The sequence below is a fragment of the Callithrix jacchus genome, chromosome 5 (assembly GCF_049354715.1).
Source record: "Callithrix jacchus isolate 240 chromosome 5, calJac240_pri, whole genome shotgun sequence".
Lineage (NCBI taxonomy): Eukaryota > Metazoa > Chordata > Mammalia > Primates > Cebidae > Callithrix > Callithrix jacchus.
In genome coordinates, this window is record NC_133506.1 from 132714207 (window position 1) to 132731842 (window position 17636).

The following is a 17636-nucleotide window of genomic DNA, read 5'->3' on the forward strand; positions in this document are numbered from 1 at the left end:
AAATAAATTTTAAAAAAGTCACTGGCTTTCCTCTGCTCACCTCGCTTTCAGTACCCAAGCCGTCCATCAAATGGCAGAGGGGCTCCTCCACTCCAGCCTCAAAGTCCAGATCTAAGACAGTGTGACCCAGAGGAAGTGGAAAGCATCCTCCCCTATCTCCTGAATTCTGGCTTTTGTGGAGGATAGGCTACCTCCCCAGATGGCCTGCTCCAGAGGTGACCATGACTTCTAGGGAGCCCCATCTCTACCACTCAGGAAGAGGCTTCCCCTTTGGCCTAAAATGGCAACCGGGTATAAATGCAACCCGCTGAGCTTACATGAGAGAGGCGCCCAATCAGAAGGGCCATTTCATTCCTCCTGTAGATACAGCTTTGGCCTTGACATTCAGGGAGTAAATTATTGCCAGAGTTTGTGGCAGATGTAGGCACCCAGGCATGAGGTGTGATTTAGAGGCCTGGCAGAGACCTCTGCCCTCCGATATCTCCTTAGCCAACCTGCCATGATGCCCAAATTTCCTGCCACCATCCGTCACTCTTCTGCACAAAGGCACGGTCAGCATGTCCTTGTTCAATGCAAATTTGTTACCTAGCTGGTGTAACACATCCTTCTGCTAAGACCAATTTATCACCCGTTTTCACATTAGCAGGGAGCAAGGCAGTGAGATAATGGAACTCAGCACAGGTCAATTTTGATGAAGAAGGAGCAGGAAAAGCAGAGAGCATGAGTCACCGCCAGTAAAAAATGGCCCAGGAAGGGGACAGGGAGGTGGGCGGGGCAGGCGACAAGGAGACTGGGCATGGGGGATTGGAGGGGACCAGGACCAGGTGGAGGAAAAGAAAGTCCCCTCCTTTCATAAGCCAGGCTGCCCCATCAGAGCCTGAGCTGGGAAAAGCCTCAGTCATTTGACACATGACTGAGGCTTTGGGCACTTCCCAGGGTGGGGTGGTCAGGTCTGGCCTCGGGAAGTGCTTTTGAAGCCAGAGAGCTTTCTTCAGACTGGCCCTGCGAGCTCCCAAGAGCCTCTGTCCATCTCTGCAACTGCAAACTTATTCCAAATCTAGGAAGGGTGAGGAGAGGGGAGGGGAGGACGCCTAGATGCTAAGAGACCACATGAGATCCTACATGTTTAGGGTTGTAAGGGGCCTTGGTGAGCTTCTGGTCCAATCATTTCATAGTGGAGACTCTGAGATGTGCACACTTGATTGCCCACTGACTGGTGGAGGATCTGGGGCTAGAACTCAGTGCGCCCCTGCGCCTGGCTCTGTGAGTAGGCCCCGGCGCCACAGGCCGAGTTAAGCAAAGAAGATCAGTAAGCAAAGAAGAGCCACGGGAATTTCTGATCAGGGAGGGACAGAAGATGGGCGGGTGTCGCCAAGTGAAATCCCATCGGTGGGAAGCGGCTGGTGCGGAAGCCCGTGGGGGCACCTGGCGGAAGAGAAGGGTCTCCGCTGGGCGCGCATCTCCTCTGTGCTCTACGGAAGCCAAAGCGGCTTTTGGCCCTCGGGGCTGATGGCGCCCGGGGAAGTTGCTTGGCTCAGGGGGAGGAGCAGGGACCCCCGCCCGCCGTTCCCCAAGCAGGTCCTCCGCGCCCCAGCCCTGCACAGCTCCGGGCAGGGCGCACAGCGAGGCTGCGGCCACGAGATGGCGCCGGCGCGTCTTAGAAGCGCCGCAGCCGCTCCCGGGCCGCCCCAGCGCCGCTCGGCCGCCTCCTCCGAGGAACAATGCGGCGCCTCCCGGCGTAGCGCGGCGCGGGGCTGGACGCCGGACACCCTAGCGCGGGCAGCGGAGCGGGCGGGCGAGCGGGCGGCGGGTGCGGGCTGCCTCCGTCGAGAGCCATGGGCGCAGCGCTGCGCGGGGCCGAGGATCCGCGCGGCCCGGAGGCGCGGGGGGCGGGGGCGCGGGCCCGGGGCCGCCTCTAGCCGGCACGTAGGGCGCGGGGCCGGGAATGAGGGCGCCCGCCGCGGGGATCCCGTCTGCGCGCCGCGGCACTGTCCCGCCCAACGAGCGAGCCGGAGCAGGCAGACGCGCGGCCGGTGGTCTGGGGGCGCGCCGCCTCCCGGCCCCCAAAATGTGAAGCGGGGAGGGCGGAGACGCAGAGACGGCCGGGCCGGGCGCCCTCGCCGCCCTCCGGCAGCCGCGCTGCTCCCTCCGCTGCCCGCCCAGGCCCGAACAGCGAGGCCACCCGGCCGCGCGCCCCCAGCTTCGTTCTGAAGCGGCTTCGGCCAGCAGAGGGTTCGCGGCTAGGACGCGGCGGGAGCCGGGCCCAGGACGGTGCGTCCGGCCTCGCCTGTGGCTCTTCGCCCAGACAAGTTTGAACAATGATCACCGTCAACCCTGATGGGAAGATAATGGTCAGAAGATGCCTGGTCACCCTGAGACCCTTTCGGTAAAGTTCCCTTCTGGTTGATCTTTTCCCCCGGGGGGCGCGGGGTGGAGGCGGGCGAGGTCGGTTCCTGAGAGGGTGGAAGCCCCGATGGCAGAGGGGGCGGTTCAACCCTTGGCGATGACCAGTGGGACTGGGCTGGGGACACGAATGGGGTTGGGACTTGGGGTGCGGGTGGGGAGGGGTGTGTTATTCTGGTACCTGTCCTGAGTTGGGCAGGGTCGGAGAGGACTCGGGGGCGGAAGTGAGAATGGGGGCAGAAAACACCTGCGTGTTGGTGGTGGTCCTGGGCCCAGAAAGTCGCCCCAGCCTGCGCACCTCTTCCCAGCCCCTCGGGGTCCGTCCTCACCCGGTGGACTGTCCCATCCGGGCGGCAAAGTTAGTGCGCAGCGCCCCGTAGCTCCCCCTCTGGTCCCTCCCGTCCTGCCCGTCCGCCCCTAGGTCGCTCCCCCCACAACCTCCCTGCCTGTGCTACCCTCTTCCCCACTTTTGGTGGCACTGCCCTCCCCCCGCGGGGCTCTGGCCTGGCTCTGACCAGAGGGTCCCGAGATGAGGGCGAGGACCCCCTAATCCCGGGATTCGCCTCCCGACCGCAGGTGTTGTAGAGGCGGGAGCAGGGGCGGTGCTGCGGGGCTGGGGGGGCGGCGGGCGCTGGGGCTGAGGAGACCGCAGCCCCCTCTCCTCCCAGGCACCCGCGGAGCCTTCCTGTAGCGGGATGGGAAGCGGGCGCTGCCTGGTGGGCGCCCGGCGGGGCCCTGGGTAGCTGGATAGCCAGGACGCTGAGGGAGTGGCAGCCCCGACGTAGGGGCCGGACTCGGGACGCCGCCACAGGTGGGGTCCGGGTGCGGGACGGAGCTTGCGAGGGTGGAGCTGGCAGGGAGCCTGAACCCCTCAGGCCGCGGCCGGAGCCCGCCGAGCCCCGCTGTAGTCTTCCCAGAGGGCGATGGGGGCGGGGAGACGGTGGCTCACCTGGCGCCCGCCTCCCAGCACACCGGGCCTGTGTGCTGGGCCGAAGAGGCAGCCCTCAGAGACGGCAGGAGTTAGGCTAGACCGCAGCGGTCCGGGGGTGCAGGAGGCCGGGAGAGCTGGGGCAGGCCCTGGGCAGTGATGGGAGCGTTGGGAGCCCATGAGAAGCAGGGCGGGAAGCAGGCGTCTCTGGAAAGGGCCTTGCTCCTCCAGGGAAGCCCTTGAATCCCTGGCCTGACTGGGAACACTGGAGGATCTTCGCCCCTTCTTCCCCCCACCCCCGACCCCCGACCCCTTGCCGGTCCCGCCCTCCTGACCGCTGGGTGTTCCTGGAGCGATTGGAAGCAGCCGTGGGACGCCAGCACCACGGACAGCGCTCGCGCCCCAGAGCGGCTTCCTTGTCTGGTCTTGCCCTGGTTTTTTTCAGGCCCTTATCGGAAGGCAGGATTGGGGTGGAGCTGCACGGGTCGCCAGAGTTGTGTAACTTCACCCCAGGGTGTCCCTGGGCTGCCCAGAGACCCGCAGTCATCAGTGAGTCCCTTCAGTTGAGGGGGGCAGGCTCCAGTCACAGTACCCCAGCTTGTTCATCCTCAAAGGCAGGCTGGGGTCCTGATCCCTCTGGTTTTCCCAGGGCTGCTGACAGCGTCTTCATTCCATAGGTGCCCCTGGAATATTGCTTGAGTGGATACATGGATGGCTGAAGCCATTTTAACTTGAATCCACTCCAAATGGTCCCCAGCTGCCTTGGGGGACACTGAACCCCAGGATGGAGGGCATGATGGCAGAGGGAGATGCAGATTAGGTGTGCTGGGGGCTTCAGGTTCTGAGCTGAAGAGGGCAGACACCTTTCTCATAGCAGGGTTGTTGGACCCTGGCAGGCAGCCCAGGTCCCCAGCTCTAAATACAACTCCCTGGCTGGGGAAGAGACCGGGGCGGGGGGGTGAGGTACTAGAGACAGGAGTGGGGGAAGTCTGTCCTTGTCCTTAGACTGGGAGGACAAATAGCTTATTTCCCCTGGGATCTCCCTGGGCACAGGACAGCACCTCTCTTACGCCGTTGCCGTGGCTGCTGTCTGCAGAACCACCTGACTTCCTCCAAGGGACCCCAAGATCTGAGCCACAGCCCCAGGTTTGGTGGAATTCAGCAAGGCATCCCTCTGCACCTAGGGAAGTGTCCCTTATGCAGTCTCGGCTACTGAATCACGTCTCCTGTCCTCCCTCTTGGGGGTGTGGTCTTCGAGTCTCTCCTTGGGGAAGCTCCCAAGGCCCTCTCTGCTTTTGGGTTCTCTTCCTCCCTGCCCAAATCTCTTAACAGCTTCCTTTAAATATGGGCTGGGATTTTGTTGTGCTTTTTATTTTCTTCTGCAATTGTGTGTTTTCTTTAATGGACCAAATTTTAATTAAATACTGCTCTGCCAATTTCAAATAATGAATATTAAAATGCATAAAACAAGTCTTGTGTAAAGATACAAACAAGCGTGGAACTGGAGGGCGGGGAGTGGAGGGGCGAGGCCCAGGGGTCTCTGGCATGACATGTGGGGCTCTTTCCGGGTAGCCTGGCTCCACACAAGATGGGGTTCCTCGCCCTGATCTGGGGTTGGTGGGAGGGTGCCCCTTTCAGCTCTGCCAGTTCATCAAGTCCTCTGATTGGTTCAAGGTCCCAGAGGAGCCCCAAGGCTGTGCTGCTGAGCTCAGTGCTCCTGTTTTGGGCCTAGGATTGATGAGGGAAGCAGCAGAACTCTGGGTCTGGGCTTGAGGGAGGGAGGGTTCTGTGCCTCGTTCCCTCCTGTACCCCTGGGGTTACCCCAGAGCCTGGATCCTCGTAGATAATCCACAACTCCGTGTTGAAAGCATGAACAAGAGAGTCCTGTTCTGGCCAGGACAGCACACACACCTGTCACACAGGTGTGAGGGCACAGGTGTAAGGACACCCTGGCCAGTCCATGGTTCAGGCTGATGACCCTGTGTGCACCTGCCTAGGAGAGATGTGTGTTGGGGGGATCGTGGGCACGGGGCCGTGTGGCCCTGCCATGGAGATCTTACCATCTAGTAGTGGACATGGATGATGGTGTCCAAGCGACCTCATGACTGCTGCAGCAAGGCCCCTGCACAGCACCCAGGGTGGCCTGGGTGATTGATGGGATCCAGGTTGGCCTTGCCTGGACCAATTCCTTGCCCTCTGGCTGGCATCGGGCCCTGCTGTGTCCATCACTGGTTCTCAAACTTCAGCATGCAGTGGAATCTTCAGGAGACTTTGCTTAAACAGCTTGCTTGCCCCATCCCCAGAGTGTCTGATTCAGTCATTTGGGGTCTGGACTTGGCACTGGCATTTCCAAGGATTCTCAGGTGATGCCAGCGGCTGGTCTGGGGACCACACTTTGAGGACTGCAGCTGTTAATGAACCAGCTCTGCCTGGAGGCTAGAGCCCGCCTGCCTCACGCCTAAGTGTGCGTCATTCTGCCTCGTGGTTTTCCGTGTGGCTGTGGGCCAGCTCCCTGTAGTCGAGCTCTCTTTATCCTATAGTGAGGGGAGCCCTCCTGGGCCTGGGAGCTCAGCCCCTACCCTTTCGTTCTCCCTTGCCTCCTTCACTCATGTACTCACTCATAAAGCATTTGTGCAGTGCGTACTTGGTGGAGCGCTGGGGCATGATGGTGCTGCCTGCCCTTCTGACATGCTTCCTTCCTCTCTGCAGGCTTTTTGTCCTGGGCATCGGCTTCTTCACTCTCTGTTTCCTGATGACCTCTCTAGGAGGCCAGTTCTCCACCCGGCGCCTGGGGGACTCGCCATTCACCATCCGCACAGAAGGTACCTTGGTGGGGTAAGGGGAGTGTGAGATGAGTGAGGGTGTTTGTGGGTCAAAGAGGAAGTGCCTCTGAGCCTAGCCCTGTTCCTGGCTTTCTGGCCACCCTGTAGATGGATGTGAGTGGTGGGGTCCTGGGCTTGGGCTGTATGACCCTCAGTGTGCTTTGGCTCTGGTCTGGCAGTGATGATCAGGCCTCCTCTGGCCTGGATTCTCAGGCCAGGCTGGGGCCTTTAAGCCAGCATCTCCCGGGGCTCAGAAGAGGCTGCCAGTGTCGCTTCTTTAGTTGGGTGTCGGGGGTAAGAGGTCTCTGGATATGACATCTGTCTCTTTGAGGCATGCATATCCTCGCCTTTGGCCCAGCCTGTGGCCACAGTAGGGACAGGCCCAGCCCTGGGCTTAAATGTTTTATCTATGAGTCCTTGGGACACAGCTCCCCCTTCCAGGCCCCATCACTCCTTGCCCACACAATATTTGCAAGGCAGTGGAATGGAGATCAGAGCATGGGCTTTGGGGGTCTGGGGGGTCTGGGCTTACATCCTAGACATCACCTACCAGCTGTGTGCCTTTGGCCGAGTCACCTGGCTTCCCTACAGAGAAGGGCAGCAGTGACCTTCTGCAGAGATTGGATTGAAGGAGCTCACACGTGGACATCACCCAGCATGGCTGGAGCCACGTGGCATGAGAGTGACCAGCTGGGAGCCCTCCTCCTGAAGCTGGGCCTCTCCGTACCTCATCTCACCCAAGGAGGGGTGGGGGTCAGAACTGAGTCCTGCCCACTGTGTCATGGGGATTCTTCTGATCACTGGTCTAAAGGAGGAACATGGGGTAGTGGGGAAACTGAGGTGAGTGGGTTTCTGGAACTGTTTGAGGGCTGGCTCTGTGAGATTCCCCTGCCCCTTGGCAAAGTCTCTCCTTGAAGTCCACCTTCTTGAATTCGCAGGGCTTGGCTACCTGGCTCCCCTGTTCCTGGCAATGAATATCATAGACATCCCAAGTTGAATAGGTTGTCATCTGGGGCGGTTGCTGAGGGGCTCTTATTATGCCATCTGCCATCTCATCATTAGATTCATTGCTCTGGTTTCACATGCACTTCTTTAAACTTGCAAAAGCTCTCAGAAGGAATCTCACACTTATTAGTCATTCAAGCCTGAGTGTAAGTTAATTTATCCCATCTCTGACTTGCAGAGATTTCTCAATCTCTGAGGCTCCAAATTTTCCTCTGGTAAATGGGATGGTAATACCCACTTCCCAGGCTCATCTCGAAGATACGCTAAGATAAAGCATGGGAAGGGGCCTCAGCAGCATCTGTCAAATGAGCACTCCATCAATACTTAATGGATGTGTCAAGCCTGAAACGGGGGCACTGCAGCAAAGCGTGTTTACAAAAGAGGACCAAGGAGGTGCCAGAATATCTATGTGTGAGAGGCTGAGGATTGAGGTGGGTGGGGGTGGGATGGGGCAGTTGCAAACGTGCACTGGAAGGGTGGCTTGGGGAGGTCTGGTGGGAAAAGTGGTGTATGGGAAGATGGGCTGTAGACAGAGATTCATAAACTACCTGGGTGCCACCCTGGAAAGGGGTGTGCCCATCTGGGTGGGCTGTACAGAGGCCTTGAGGAAGCTGAACCTCCAGAAACATCAGGGGTCTAAGAGGTGGGAGTCGGGGTGGGGAGGAGGGATTTTTGATTGGGCTCAGGTTTTTCTGCTCATCTCCCTAAGGAGGTTGGAGAGTCAAGGCAACACTCCTACCCCATGGCTCTGGCCCCATCTGGGCAGGATCAGGCTCAGTGGCCCAGAATTGCAAGGGGTGTGGGTGCTCTGCTGTGCTCTGTGCTGTGCAGTTTTGCCTGGGTGTCAGGGTGGGGGTCCAACCCCAGCTGCAGGTCTGGGTCTAAAGAGGGATGGAACCACAGAGGGAAGAGCACGTGCCCAAGGTCATGTAGCTGGACTAGAGATGTGTGTGTGTGTGAACAATCTATACAACTAACAACCCAGATCAAGGAACAGAACATGATCAGCCCCCAAGTGTCCCCATGCCACTTCACAGTCATTACTCACCCAAGGATGGTCGAGACCTGACTTCTGATCACATAGAGGAGTTCTGCCTGTTTTTTGGACTTTATGAGAATGAAATTGTGTTGGGAGCTGATAGGGTTTGGCTGTGTCCCCACCTAAATCTCATCTTGAATCGTAATTACCATAATCTCCACGTCTGGTGGGGTGGACTCTGTGGGAGGTAATTGAATCATGGGGGTGGTTACCTCCATGCTGTTCTTGTGATAGTGAGTGAGTTCTCACAAGATCTGATTTTATTTTTCTTTCTCTGAGATGGAGTCTCGCTCTGTAGCCCAGGTCAGAGTGCAGTGGTGCGATCTCACTGCAGCCTCCACCTCCTGGGTCCTGGTTCAAACAATTCTCCTGCCTCAGCCATCCGAATAGCTGGGATTTCAGGTGTGTGCCACCATACCCAGCTAATTTTTGTATCTTTAGTAGAGATGGGCTGGTTTTGAACTCCTGATCTCGTGATCCACCACCTTGGCCTCCCAAAACACTAGGATTACAGGTGTGATCCACCACACCTGGCCCTGATCTGAAGGTTTTATAAGGGGCTTTCCCTGTTTTGCTCAGTACTTCTCCTTCCTGCTGCCATGTGAAGAAGGACATGTTTGCTTCCCCTTCCACCATGATTGTAAGTTTCCTACGGCCTCCCCAGCCATGCTGGACTCTGAGTCAATTAAACCTTTTACCTCTGTAAATTAACCAGTCTCGGGTATGTCTTTAGTAGCAGCGTGAGAATGAACTAATACAGGAGTGTTCTTTTCTGTGTGGCTTTCCCCTCAGACTCATGATCTTGTATGTGGTTGTAGTCATTTGCACTTTCTGTTTTCTTTTGCTGTTAGCCTCCCATTGTGAGTACACCACGTTTTTATCCGTCCTACCATTGGTGGGCATTTGGTTGTTTCTAGTTTCGGGCTTTTGTGAGCAGTGCTGCTATTCATATTTTAGTGCACATCTTTTGGTACCTACATGTAGTCATTTCTGTTGGGTATACCTAGGAGTGGAGATTCTGTGTGTTGTAACATTAGTTCTCAGACCAAGTTTATCCAAGCCGGTCTTTTCACATTTCCCAGGCCTCAGAAGCTGAGTGCCTGGAATACAGAACTAAGTCTGGGAGAAGGAGAAGACAGACAAGAAAAGGGGCTGCAGAGAACCCGGAAAAGCTGACCCTGATCCAGTTTAGATCCAGATTCACAGAATCCCCTGTATTTCTTTTTTCTTTCTTTTTTTTTTTTTTTTTGAGATAGAGTTTCCCTCTTGTTGCCCAGGCTGGAGTGCAATGGCACGATCTTGACTCACAGCAACCTCTGCCTTCCAGGTTCAAGAGATTCTCCTACCTCAGCCTCCCGAGTAGCTGGGATTACAGGCCTGCAGCACCATGCCTGGCTAATTTTATATTTTTAGTAGAAACGGGGTTCCTCCATGTTGGTCAGGCTGGTCTCGAACTCCTGACCTCAGATGATCCGCCTGCCTTGGCCTCCCAAAGTGCTGGGATCACAGGCCTGGCCAATTTCTTTCATACCCTTGGATGAAGCTAATTTGCTTGGGCAGACCCAAGGCAGGAACTCAGGCCTGGAAAGCAGTTTGCAATATGGGTTTAACATCCTGATCCCGCAAGAGAAGCCCCTCAAACTCCATACCCACACAGTGCCTGGGGCAGCCCTAGGAGATGCCTGAGGGAAGGATTGGGGCTGCGAGGGAGGTGCGTGGCAAATGCTTGACTGAATCAGGCCTGGGGAGGGATCCTGGAATCCTGGGCCAGGGCTGGGTTGTTGGATAACGCACATTTTGTTTCGCAAAACTAATCTGTGGAGTCTAGACAACCCCAGAGCAGAATCAGGAGAAGGAAATCCTCTAAGGCCCTGCTATTAAAAAACAAAAATCACTGGATTGGTCAACAAAACAATCTGCATACAAATGGGAAAAACAGGCTCTCCTCACCTGTCAAACCAGTGACAGAAGTGGGGTCCCAAGCAGACAGCGGCTGCGAAGGGGCAGGGAGGAGAAGGCTTTTCTCGAAAAGGAGAGGAGGGCGTCATTCAGCCTATTGTGGATGGTGGTCTCTGTGCGGGGCCTCCAAATTCTCCTCTGTGCCTGTTTATACTTCATGGTAAACTCTGATTAATTCAGGGATGAAATGTGACTGACATCTCATTCTGTATTCTGCACACTCATCTTAAAGATTCAGGAGAGGAGGCTGGATGGGGAATCATAACTTGGAGATCTGACTTCATTCCCTCTTGCTGCATTTGGGCCGGGCCTGGGCCCTGGAAAGGGGTTTCCAGCACTACCCCTCGCAGGCGGCTCTGCCTTACTTCCCACCCCAGGGCCTTCTCCTGTCTCCTGCCCTTCCAGCCCTTCTCTCCTTCTAAATTGACATCTGAGGCCTCCTTTCCCCTGTGGCTGCAGATAGGGCTCTGGGGCTGTTTCCTGCCCTCTGACTTGCCTTGAAGAAATAGTGGTAGGAGGCTGGGCGCGGAGGCTCACGCCTGTAATCCCAGCACTTTGGGAGGCCAAGGCACGTGGATCACCTGAGGTCAGGAGTTTGAGACCAGCCTGGCCAACATGGCAAAACCCCATCTCTACTAAAAATACAAAAATTAGCTGGGTGTGGTGGCGCACACCTGTAATCCCAGCTGCTTGGGAGGCTGAGGCAGGAGAATTGCTTGAACGTGGGAGGAGGAGGTTGCAGTGAGCCGAGATCATGGCACTGCCTGGGCGACTGAGTGAGACTGTCTTGGGTTAAAAAAACAAAAAAGTAGTAGTGGGAACTGTCTTTTGGGAGGATTCTGTAGGCCGGAGGTCCATGGCACAGCTGCGTGTGTCTACTGCGTCCTCCCAGACCTCCCAGGCCTCTGTCAGCAATGAACCCGGGGAAGGCTTCCTGGCTCCGTGGATGGCTCTGGCTCTGGCCAGAGGGTCCCCGGGGCTCTTCTCTCAGGGGTGATGGATGGGGTCCAGGGCCCTGAGGGCTGAGGAAGAGTCTCATGTGACCTCCCAGGGTCTGTCCTTGTCTTCTCTGCTGCCCGGAGCCCAGAGCTCCCGTGGCCTCAGCTGGTTTCTGTGGTGACCAAGTACAGAGAGACCAATGTACGCATTTCCCCAGCTGTGCAAACACCCGGTCACAGCTCCCTTCTCAGTGCCAGGGAGGTCTCTGCTTTCTGGAGAGATGGGGGCCCATTCAATTTCCAATGGTGAAGGGTGGGGATGGGGACAAGAAAAGGGGGACAGAGGAGGACGGGAGGGACAGAGAGAGACAAAGAGCATCTGGGGAGGGGATGTGCCTCCGTGGGTAATAAACACACCCGTCTGTAAATGAGAGGATCTATTTGTATCTCCCGGCTCCCAGCTTTCCTTATTTATATGGAAATATGGAGGGAACATGTGCCTGTTCTGAGATGTATCACTGGGGCCTCACATTAAATATATTTCAATTTAGCTGACGCCAGGAGTGGTGAAGTGACTCTGGGGAAGCGGTGTCAGCTTGCTCTGCTGATAGTCCCAGGGCCAATGGTGGCTTTTGGGGGAGTGGGTCATTGGGGGATGGTCGGCCTGATCTGCTTCCCACCTGAGTACCCTACCCCCATTGTCTTTGGGCATTTCGGGAGCAGAAAATGTGCCTGGTGCCCCGAGGACTCATTGGGAAGGGGTGGGGGCTGTCTCCCCAGGTCTCAGGGGTTTCTGGAGTTCCTTGCCATCTGCAGAAGATCAGAGCAGCTCCTAATCCCCAGGCACTGGGGGGTGGGACTCTCACTGCCTCGGGTCCAGTCTGATGGGGTGGGGATCTGTCTCCATGGTCATGGCCATCATTAAACCCAGGCTGCAATGACCCATGCCTCTGTAAGTCCTCAGGGCTTTTGTTTGTTAGTTTGAGAGAGGGTCTCACTCTGTTGCCCAGGCTGGAGTGCAGTGGTGCAGTCACAGCTCACTGCAGCCTCAATGTCATGGGCCCCATTAATCTTCCCACCTCAGCCCCCCAAATAGCTGGGATTACAGGCACATACCATCCTGCCTGGCTAATTTTTGTATTTTTTATTGAAAAGGGGTTTTTTCATGTTGCCCAGGCTGGTCTTGAACTCCTGAGCTCAAGCGATCCATTCACCTTGGCCTCCCTAAGTGATGAGATTACGGGTGTGAGCCCCTGCACCCAGCCTGCTGCCAGCTTTTATAGGAGCGATTCTTTCCTTTCTCGTTTCCCTAATCTCTGGAGGCAATTAGGGGAAGACCAGAAACAGAAGTCAGGGCGATAGAGACTCAGAGCTCAGTGAGCCCAGCCCCCTCGTTTAACATGAGGGTAAATTGAGGCCAAGAGAAGGACGGTGACCTGCCCACCTGTCTGGTCCGTGGTAGAGCGGGTCTGGAGTCCAGGCTTCTGCCCTGCCCCGCTTGGCCGGGCCCAGGCCACCGTGCTGCTGCTGCGGCTCTACTTTGTTGACTCTCAGGGGCCCCTGCAGCTTGAGGCCAGACCTCGTAGTTTTTGGCCCACCAGCTGTTTTCCAGCCTGTGGAATGGGGCTGGGAGCGTGGGGTGTGGGGTGTGGGTGGAGAGCTGTGACTGAGAGGTGTCTGGGAGGGGCTCAGGCAATGGGCAGGGGCAGAGGAAGCTTGGGATGGGCTTGGAGAGTGGGACCAGTAGAGCAGCAGGCAGGGCGCCAGGCCTAAGGCACTTCAGGGAACACAGCGCCGACCCAAAAGCTGTGCTGTGGGCTCGGCACCACCAGGGTGCTTCGTCTGCAGGAGCGAGCTGCTTAACAGGCTCTGTGGTCAGTCAGGCCTGAGAGCTCTGGCCAGGGCACAGCCACGACGTCCCAGCTGTGGCCTGCTATTCCATTTTTTCATCTCAGTCCTTTGGAGAAGGGGCTACTCCAGCCCGGGCTATGAGCGACAGCCCACCAGGGCTGCCCAGTGAGGCTGGGCAGGCTGTGCACTGCACAACTCCACGACACCCTTTTAATGGTCACAGTACCAGTGGTGTTACGAGGAGTTGTGCAAAGCAGTGGCCAGGCAGGTCGTCTGATGCCCTCCTTGTTTTTAGGTAAAATGATGGGGATCTCTTCATTTACTCCAAGCACCGGTTGCAAGCTCAGTGTTGAATTTGGCTGATGGACTTGGGCAGGCATCTCCGAAATAAGAGTGATCTGAAAAAGCAAACTGTTGCCCCCAACTCTGGGAAGCTAAGAGAGAGGGAGCCATCTATATCCTGTTTGTTTCATCCCACTCCTTTGGAGAAGGACTCCAGCCCAAGCTATGAGGGATGGCTCACCAGGGCTGCCCAGATTAACCGACTGAGTGTGTGAGTGTGTGGGGAGGGCCAGAGAGGTTGGAGAGACCTGAGTTAGTCTCGTTTAACGCTAGAATGAAATTTCTAGCCGATTTTTTGAAAATCCACTCTTTTACGAGAGGGACTTGTGGGGAAGTCCCTTGCTGCTTCAGCTCTTGGGGTGGGGAGGGAATATGCCCATTTTCTCCAATACCCAACCCCACCTGTGAGCCTTCCTAGGCATCTCCGCCTCCCCCCACTGACCCCCGCTTCCATTCATGCATGTTCTTCAGAGCCAGGAACGCTGTGTCTTTTTTTTTTTTTTTTTTGATATGGAGTCTCTCTCTCTCTCTCTCTCTCTCTCTCTCTGTCTGTCACCCAGGCTGGAGTGCAGAGGCACAATCTTGGCTCACTGCAACCTCCGCCTCCCAGGTTCAAGCAATTCTCCTGCCTCAGCCTCCCAAGTAGCTCGGATTACAGGCTCATGCCACCTTACCTGGCTAATTTTTGTATTTTTTAAGTAGAGATGGGGTTTTACTATGTTGGTCAGGCTGGTCTTGAACTCCTGACCTCGTGATCTACCTGCCTCGGCCTCCCAAAGTGCTGGGATTATAGGCGTGAGCCACCTCACCTGGCTGGAACTCTGTGTCTTTAAAGAGATGGCAACTTCTCCTCTTTTGCAGCCTGGGCCTGGCTGGCATTTCCAAGGTGCATGAGTGGTCCCTCCCCAGCTCCTGTGGGCTCCCTTCTGACCTGGGGCAGGCTCAGCTGTCAGGGGTGCCCAGCCAGTGTGACTTATATCAGTGTGGGAACGCAGCAGCAGTGGCCTGGCTGGCCGCAGCCAGGGAAGAAGAGCTGAAGCTAAGCAGAGGTGTGAGAGCAGCTGTGGTGGTGCAGGGCTACCGCTGCCCCTACCCAGCCCCTCTCTGCTCCCTCTCTCCTCTCCCTGTTCTGCCTCTTCTCAGTGGCCTCTCTCATCACCTTCCTGGTGCTGTGACATTGGTCTGCAGGTGGGGCCTGGAATTCTTGCCTGAGTTGGGGATGCTGAGGCTCAGAGCCATGGGATGACTGTGTGCTGGTCACACGGGAGTCAGTGGGTGGAGGCTGGTGAGAGCTCACGCAGTGCCTGCCTCCCAGCCCTGCCTGTCCCTTTGAGCCAGCTGGGGTATTCGGGCTCCTTCTTTCCTGAGAAGTGGATGCTGGTGGTGCTCATACCCTCGGCCCTTACAATTCCAGTGCACACGGACCAGACCTCCAGCCGCCAGCATCTGTGTGGCCTTGCCTGGAAGCCTTCTTTAGCCACCCCATGGTGGGGCGGGGAGGGGGAGTGGGGAAAGTGCCAGAGCAGGATGGTCTCTGGAACAGAGCAGCCCTCACCCAGAGACTGGTGGGAGAAGGTGTTTGAATGCCTCAGTCCCCTCGCCCTCCCCAGTTGTGGTGACTGCAGCGTGCTCTACACGGTCTCGGGCCTCCCCCACAATGCTGAGCTTGTGCCCCCGGGTGGTAACATGCCAGGCAGTGCAACTTTCACAGCTTCCCCCGCTTCCCTGTCTCTCTTCATCACTCTCCTGCTGGGGTTTCCATCAGCTCTTGGTTAAACTACTTACCGTCAAACCCTTGTCCCAGGTGTGGCTTCTGGGGAGCCCAACCCATGGCATCCTCCACTGGGCCCCTGGACTGGCAGCCTGGAAGCGTGGAAGGTTTCTGTCCCCAGGTGACTTGGCTCATTTTGGGGAGTGCTTTTAAGCCCGACCCATGGTGGTTTTCGAGGAGCTGAGTTGGGGATTTTAGTGCCTACAGCCCAGCTCCTTATGGACTGTTTGGGGGGGGCAATGTGACGCCTTCAGGTTTAATTAAAAAGGAAGGCGAGAACTCACTCCTGCACACTGGCACGTGCGGCACTAATGATCAGAAATGATGAGAAAGGAAGCCGTGGAGGAGTGCAGGCTGCCTAATGGGATCTTGGTCGAAGCGCCTCATTTTCCATTTAATTCTGTTCTTCACAAGGTCTCCCCGACCCAGGCTGGGAGCAGAGGGAAAAGCAGCCGCCTCGGCCCTAGGGAACCTGTCCTTGTCAGTCGACCTTTGGGAACCCAAAGACCAGCTTGAGATTCAGGACACATGCATTATGATTTCCTACCCGAGGGTCCAGGGAAGGGGGATGGGGAAGAGATGGGGTCAGGGCCCAGAGACCGGGCAGGAGGAGGGCTGGGGAAGCCACAGGGTCCTGGGCTCCTGAACACAGGCTCCCAACTGACCCACATGCTCGGATCCATGGGGAGCAAGGAAAGTGCAGATTCCCGGGCCCTGGGCCCCAGATAGTTGAACTGGCAGATCTAGACCAAGGCCCAGAAATCTGAATTTTAACAGCCTGGCCAGAAGATTCAGATGCTGCTGAGCGATTGGCCACCCTTCTAGGAACCCCGATCTAGAAGTTCCACCTGGAGCTTGTGTTGGGGGGCCCTGGGGCTTTTGCCTCAGTGCTGGGCTTTCCCTGCCATCTCATGGACATGAGGGTTGTTGGGGCCCAGGGCACCTCAAAGACGACATCTAAAGCTCCAGTTTACAGTTGACAGAATTGAGGCCCAAAGGGCTTAGGAAATGATCCCAGTGTCTCACGGCTGGTGGGGAACCGGGCTGCCCAGGGTTCTGCACTTCACGATGAGAACCATGATGCTGTTCTCTGCACCGCAAAGCAATGCAGCAAAGGGGTCAGAAATGCCTGGGAAGATGGGGGTGAGGCTGGGGTCTGCTGTTGGTGTTGGTGTTGGGGCTTTGGGGCCAGCTTTGTCTGAGCTGCCCCGGCCTGGACACCAGGTGGCCTCAGGTGGCCTCCAGGCTGCTCGGGCCTCCCCTAACCATACCCACACTCTGCCCACAGTGATGGGGGGCCCTGAGTCCCGCGGTGTCCTGCGCAAGATGAGCGACCTGCTGGAGCTGATGGTGAAGCGCATGGATGCACTGGCCAGGCTGGAGAATGGCAGTGAGCTGCACCGGGCCGGCGGCGACCTGCACTTTCCCGCAGACAGGTGAGGGGATGTGGGGAAGAGGCACACGGAGCTGGGGATTGGTGGCACCTGCCACTCTGCCCAGGGTGCTGCCCGTCATCTCCTTTTGTGAATCTGGAGAAAATTTTGGCCACATGGTCATACAGTCCAGAGCGCATTTCTACCACCCAAATTTAATAACCGTTAACATTTTGTCGCATTTGTGGCCTGTTTTCCTCTTTAAATAAAACATCACAGATGAAAACTGAAGGGCCCTTTAACAACTCCTCCCTAGAGACAAGTGCCTCCCTGAAATTGATGTTTTTCCAGTCCATTCCAAGCACATTTGCACATATGTTTAACACACACACATTATAAATGCATAGTGTGTGATTTTAACAAATCATGTAAGTGGCATCTCACAGTACATATTCTACTGCCTTTTTTTTTTTTTTTTTTTTTTTGTCGCCCAGGCTGGAGTGTGGTAGCGTGATCTTGGCTCACTGCAACCTCCACCTCCCTGGTTTAAGCAATTCTCCTGCCTCAGCCTCCTGAGTAGCTGGGACTACAGGCATATGCCACCACACCCAGCTAATTTTTATATTTTTAGTAGAGACGGGGTTTCACTATGTTGGCCAGGTTTTCGAACTCCTGATCTTGTGATCCGCCCACCTTGGCCTCCCAAGGTGCTGAGATTACATCTACTGCCTTTAAAAAATTTTTAAAACAATGTTTTTTGAGACAGTCTTACTCTGGGCTGGAGTGCAGTGGCACAATATTGACTCACTGCAACCTCTGCCTCCCAGGTTCAAGTGATTCTCATGTCTCAGCCTCCTGAGTAGCTGGGATTACAGGCGTGCACCACCACGCAGGTTAATTTTTCTGTTTTTCAATAGAGATGGGGCTTCACCATGTTGGCCAGGCTGGTCTTGAGCTCCGACCTCAGGTGATCCACCTGCCTTAGCCTCCCAAAGTGCTGGGATTACAGGCGTGAGCCACCGTGCCTGGCCCATACTTTCCTTTTTTTTTTTTTAATGACGATTTTGAGCTCTGTGTTGAGGGGCATGTGTGGTTACTAATGTATCCCTGGCCATTTTTGCCAAGTAGAACTTTCTGGCTTGTTTATTCTAAATATTCTTCTACTTCGGCCAGGATGTCTGAGAGCCCAGAGTCTTGCTGCTCTC

At 56.2% G+C, this 17636-nt stretch overlaps 1 protein-coding gene across 7 annotated transcripts in view; it reads left to right on the forward strand.

Moving 5' to 3' along the window:
* Positions 1–1696: 1696 nt before the first annotated feature.
* MGAT5B (alpha-1,6-mannosylglycoprotein 6-beta-N-acetylglucosaminyltransferase B) overlaps positions 1697–17636 on the forward strand; it is an 86221-nt gene continuing 70281 nt past the window's right edge. For 2 of the 7 annotated variants that reach the window (XM_054256530.2, XM_078374739.1), the window contains exons 1-3: positions 3070–3214; positions 6041–6153; positions 16347–16494. In XM_054256530.2, coding sequence (XP_054112505.1) covers positions 6084–6153; positions 16347–16494 — 218 coding nt within the window. In that variant the 5' untranslated portion in view covers positions 3070–3214; positions 6041–6083. Of the gene's footprint in view, positions 2387–3069; positions 3215–5845; positions 6154–16346; positions 16495–17636 lie in introns of those variants that run through there. The other 5 variants (XM_054256531.2, XM_054256528.2, XM_078374740.1 and 2 more) reach the window with 5 other exon arrangements.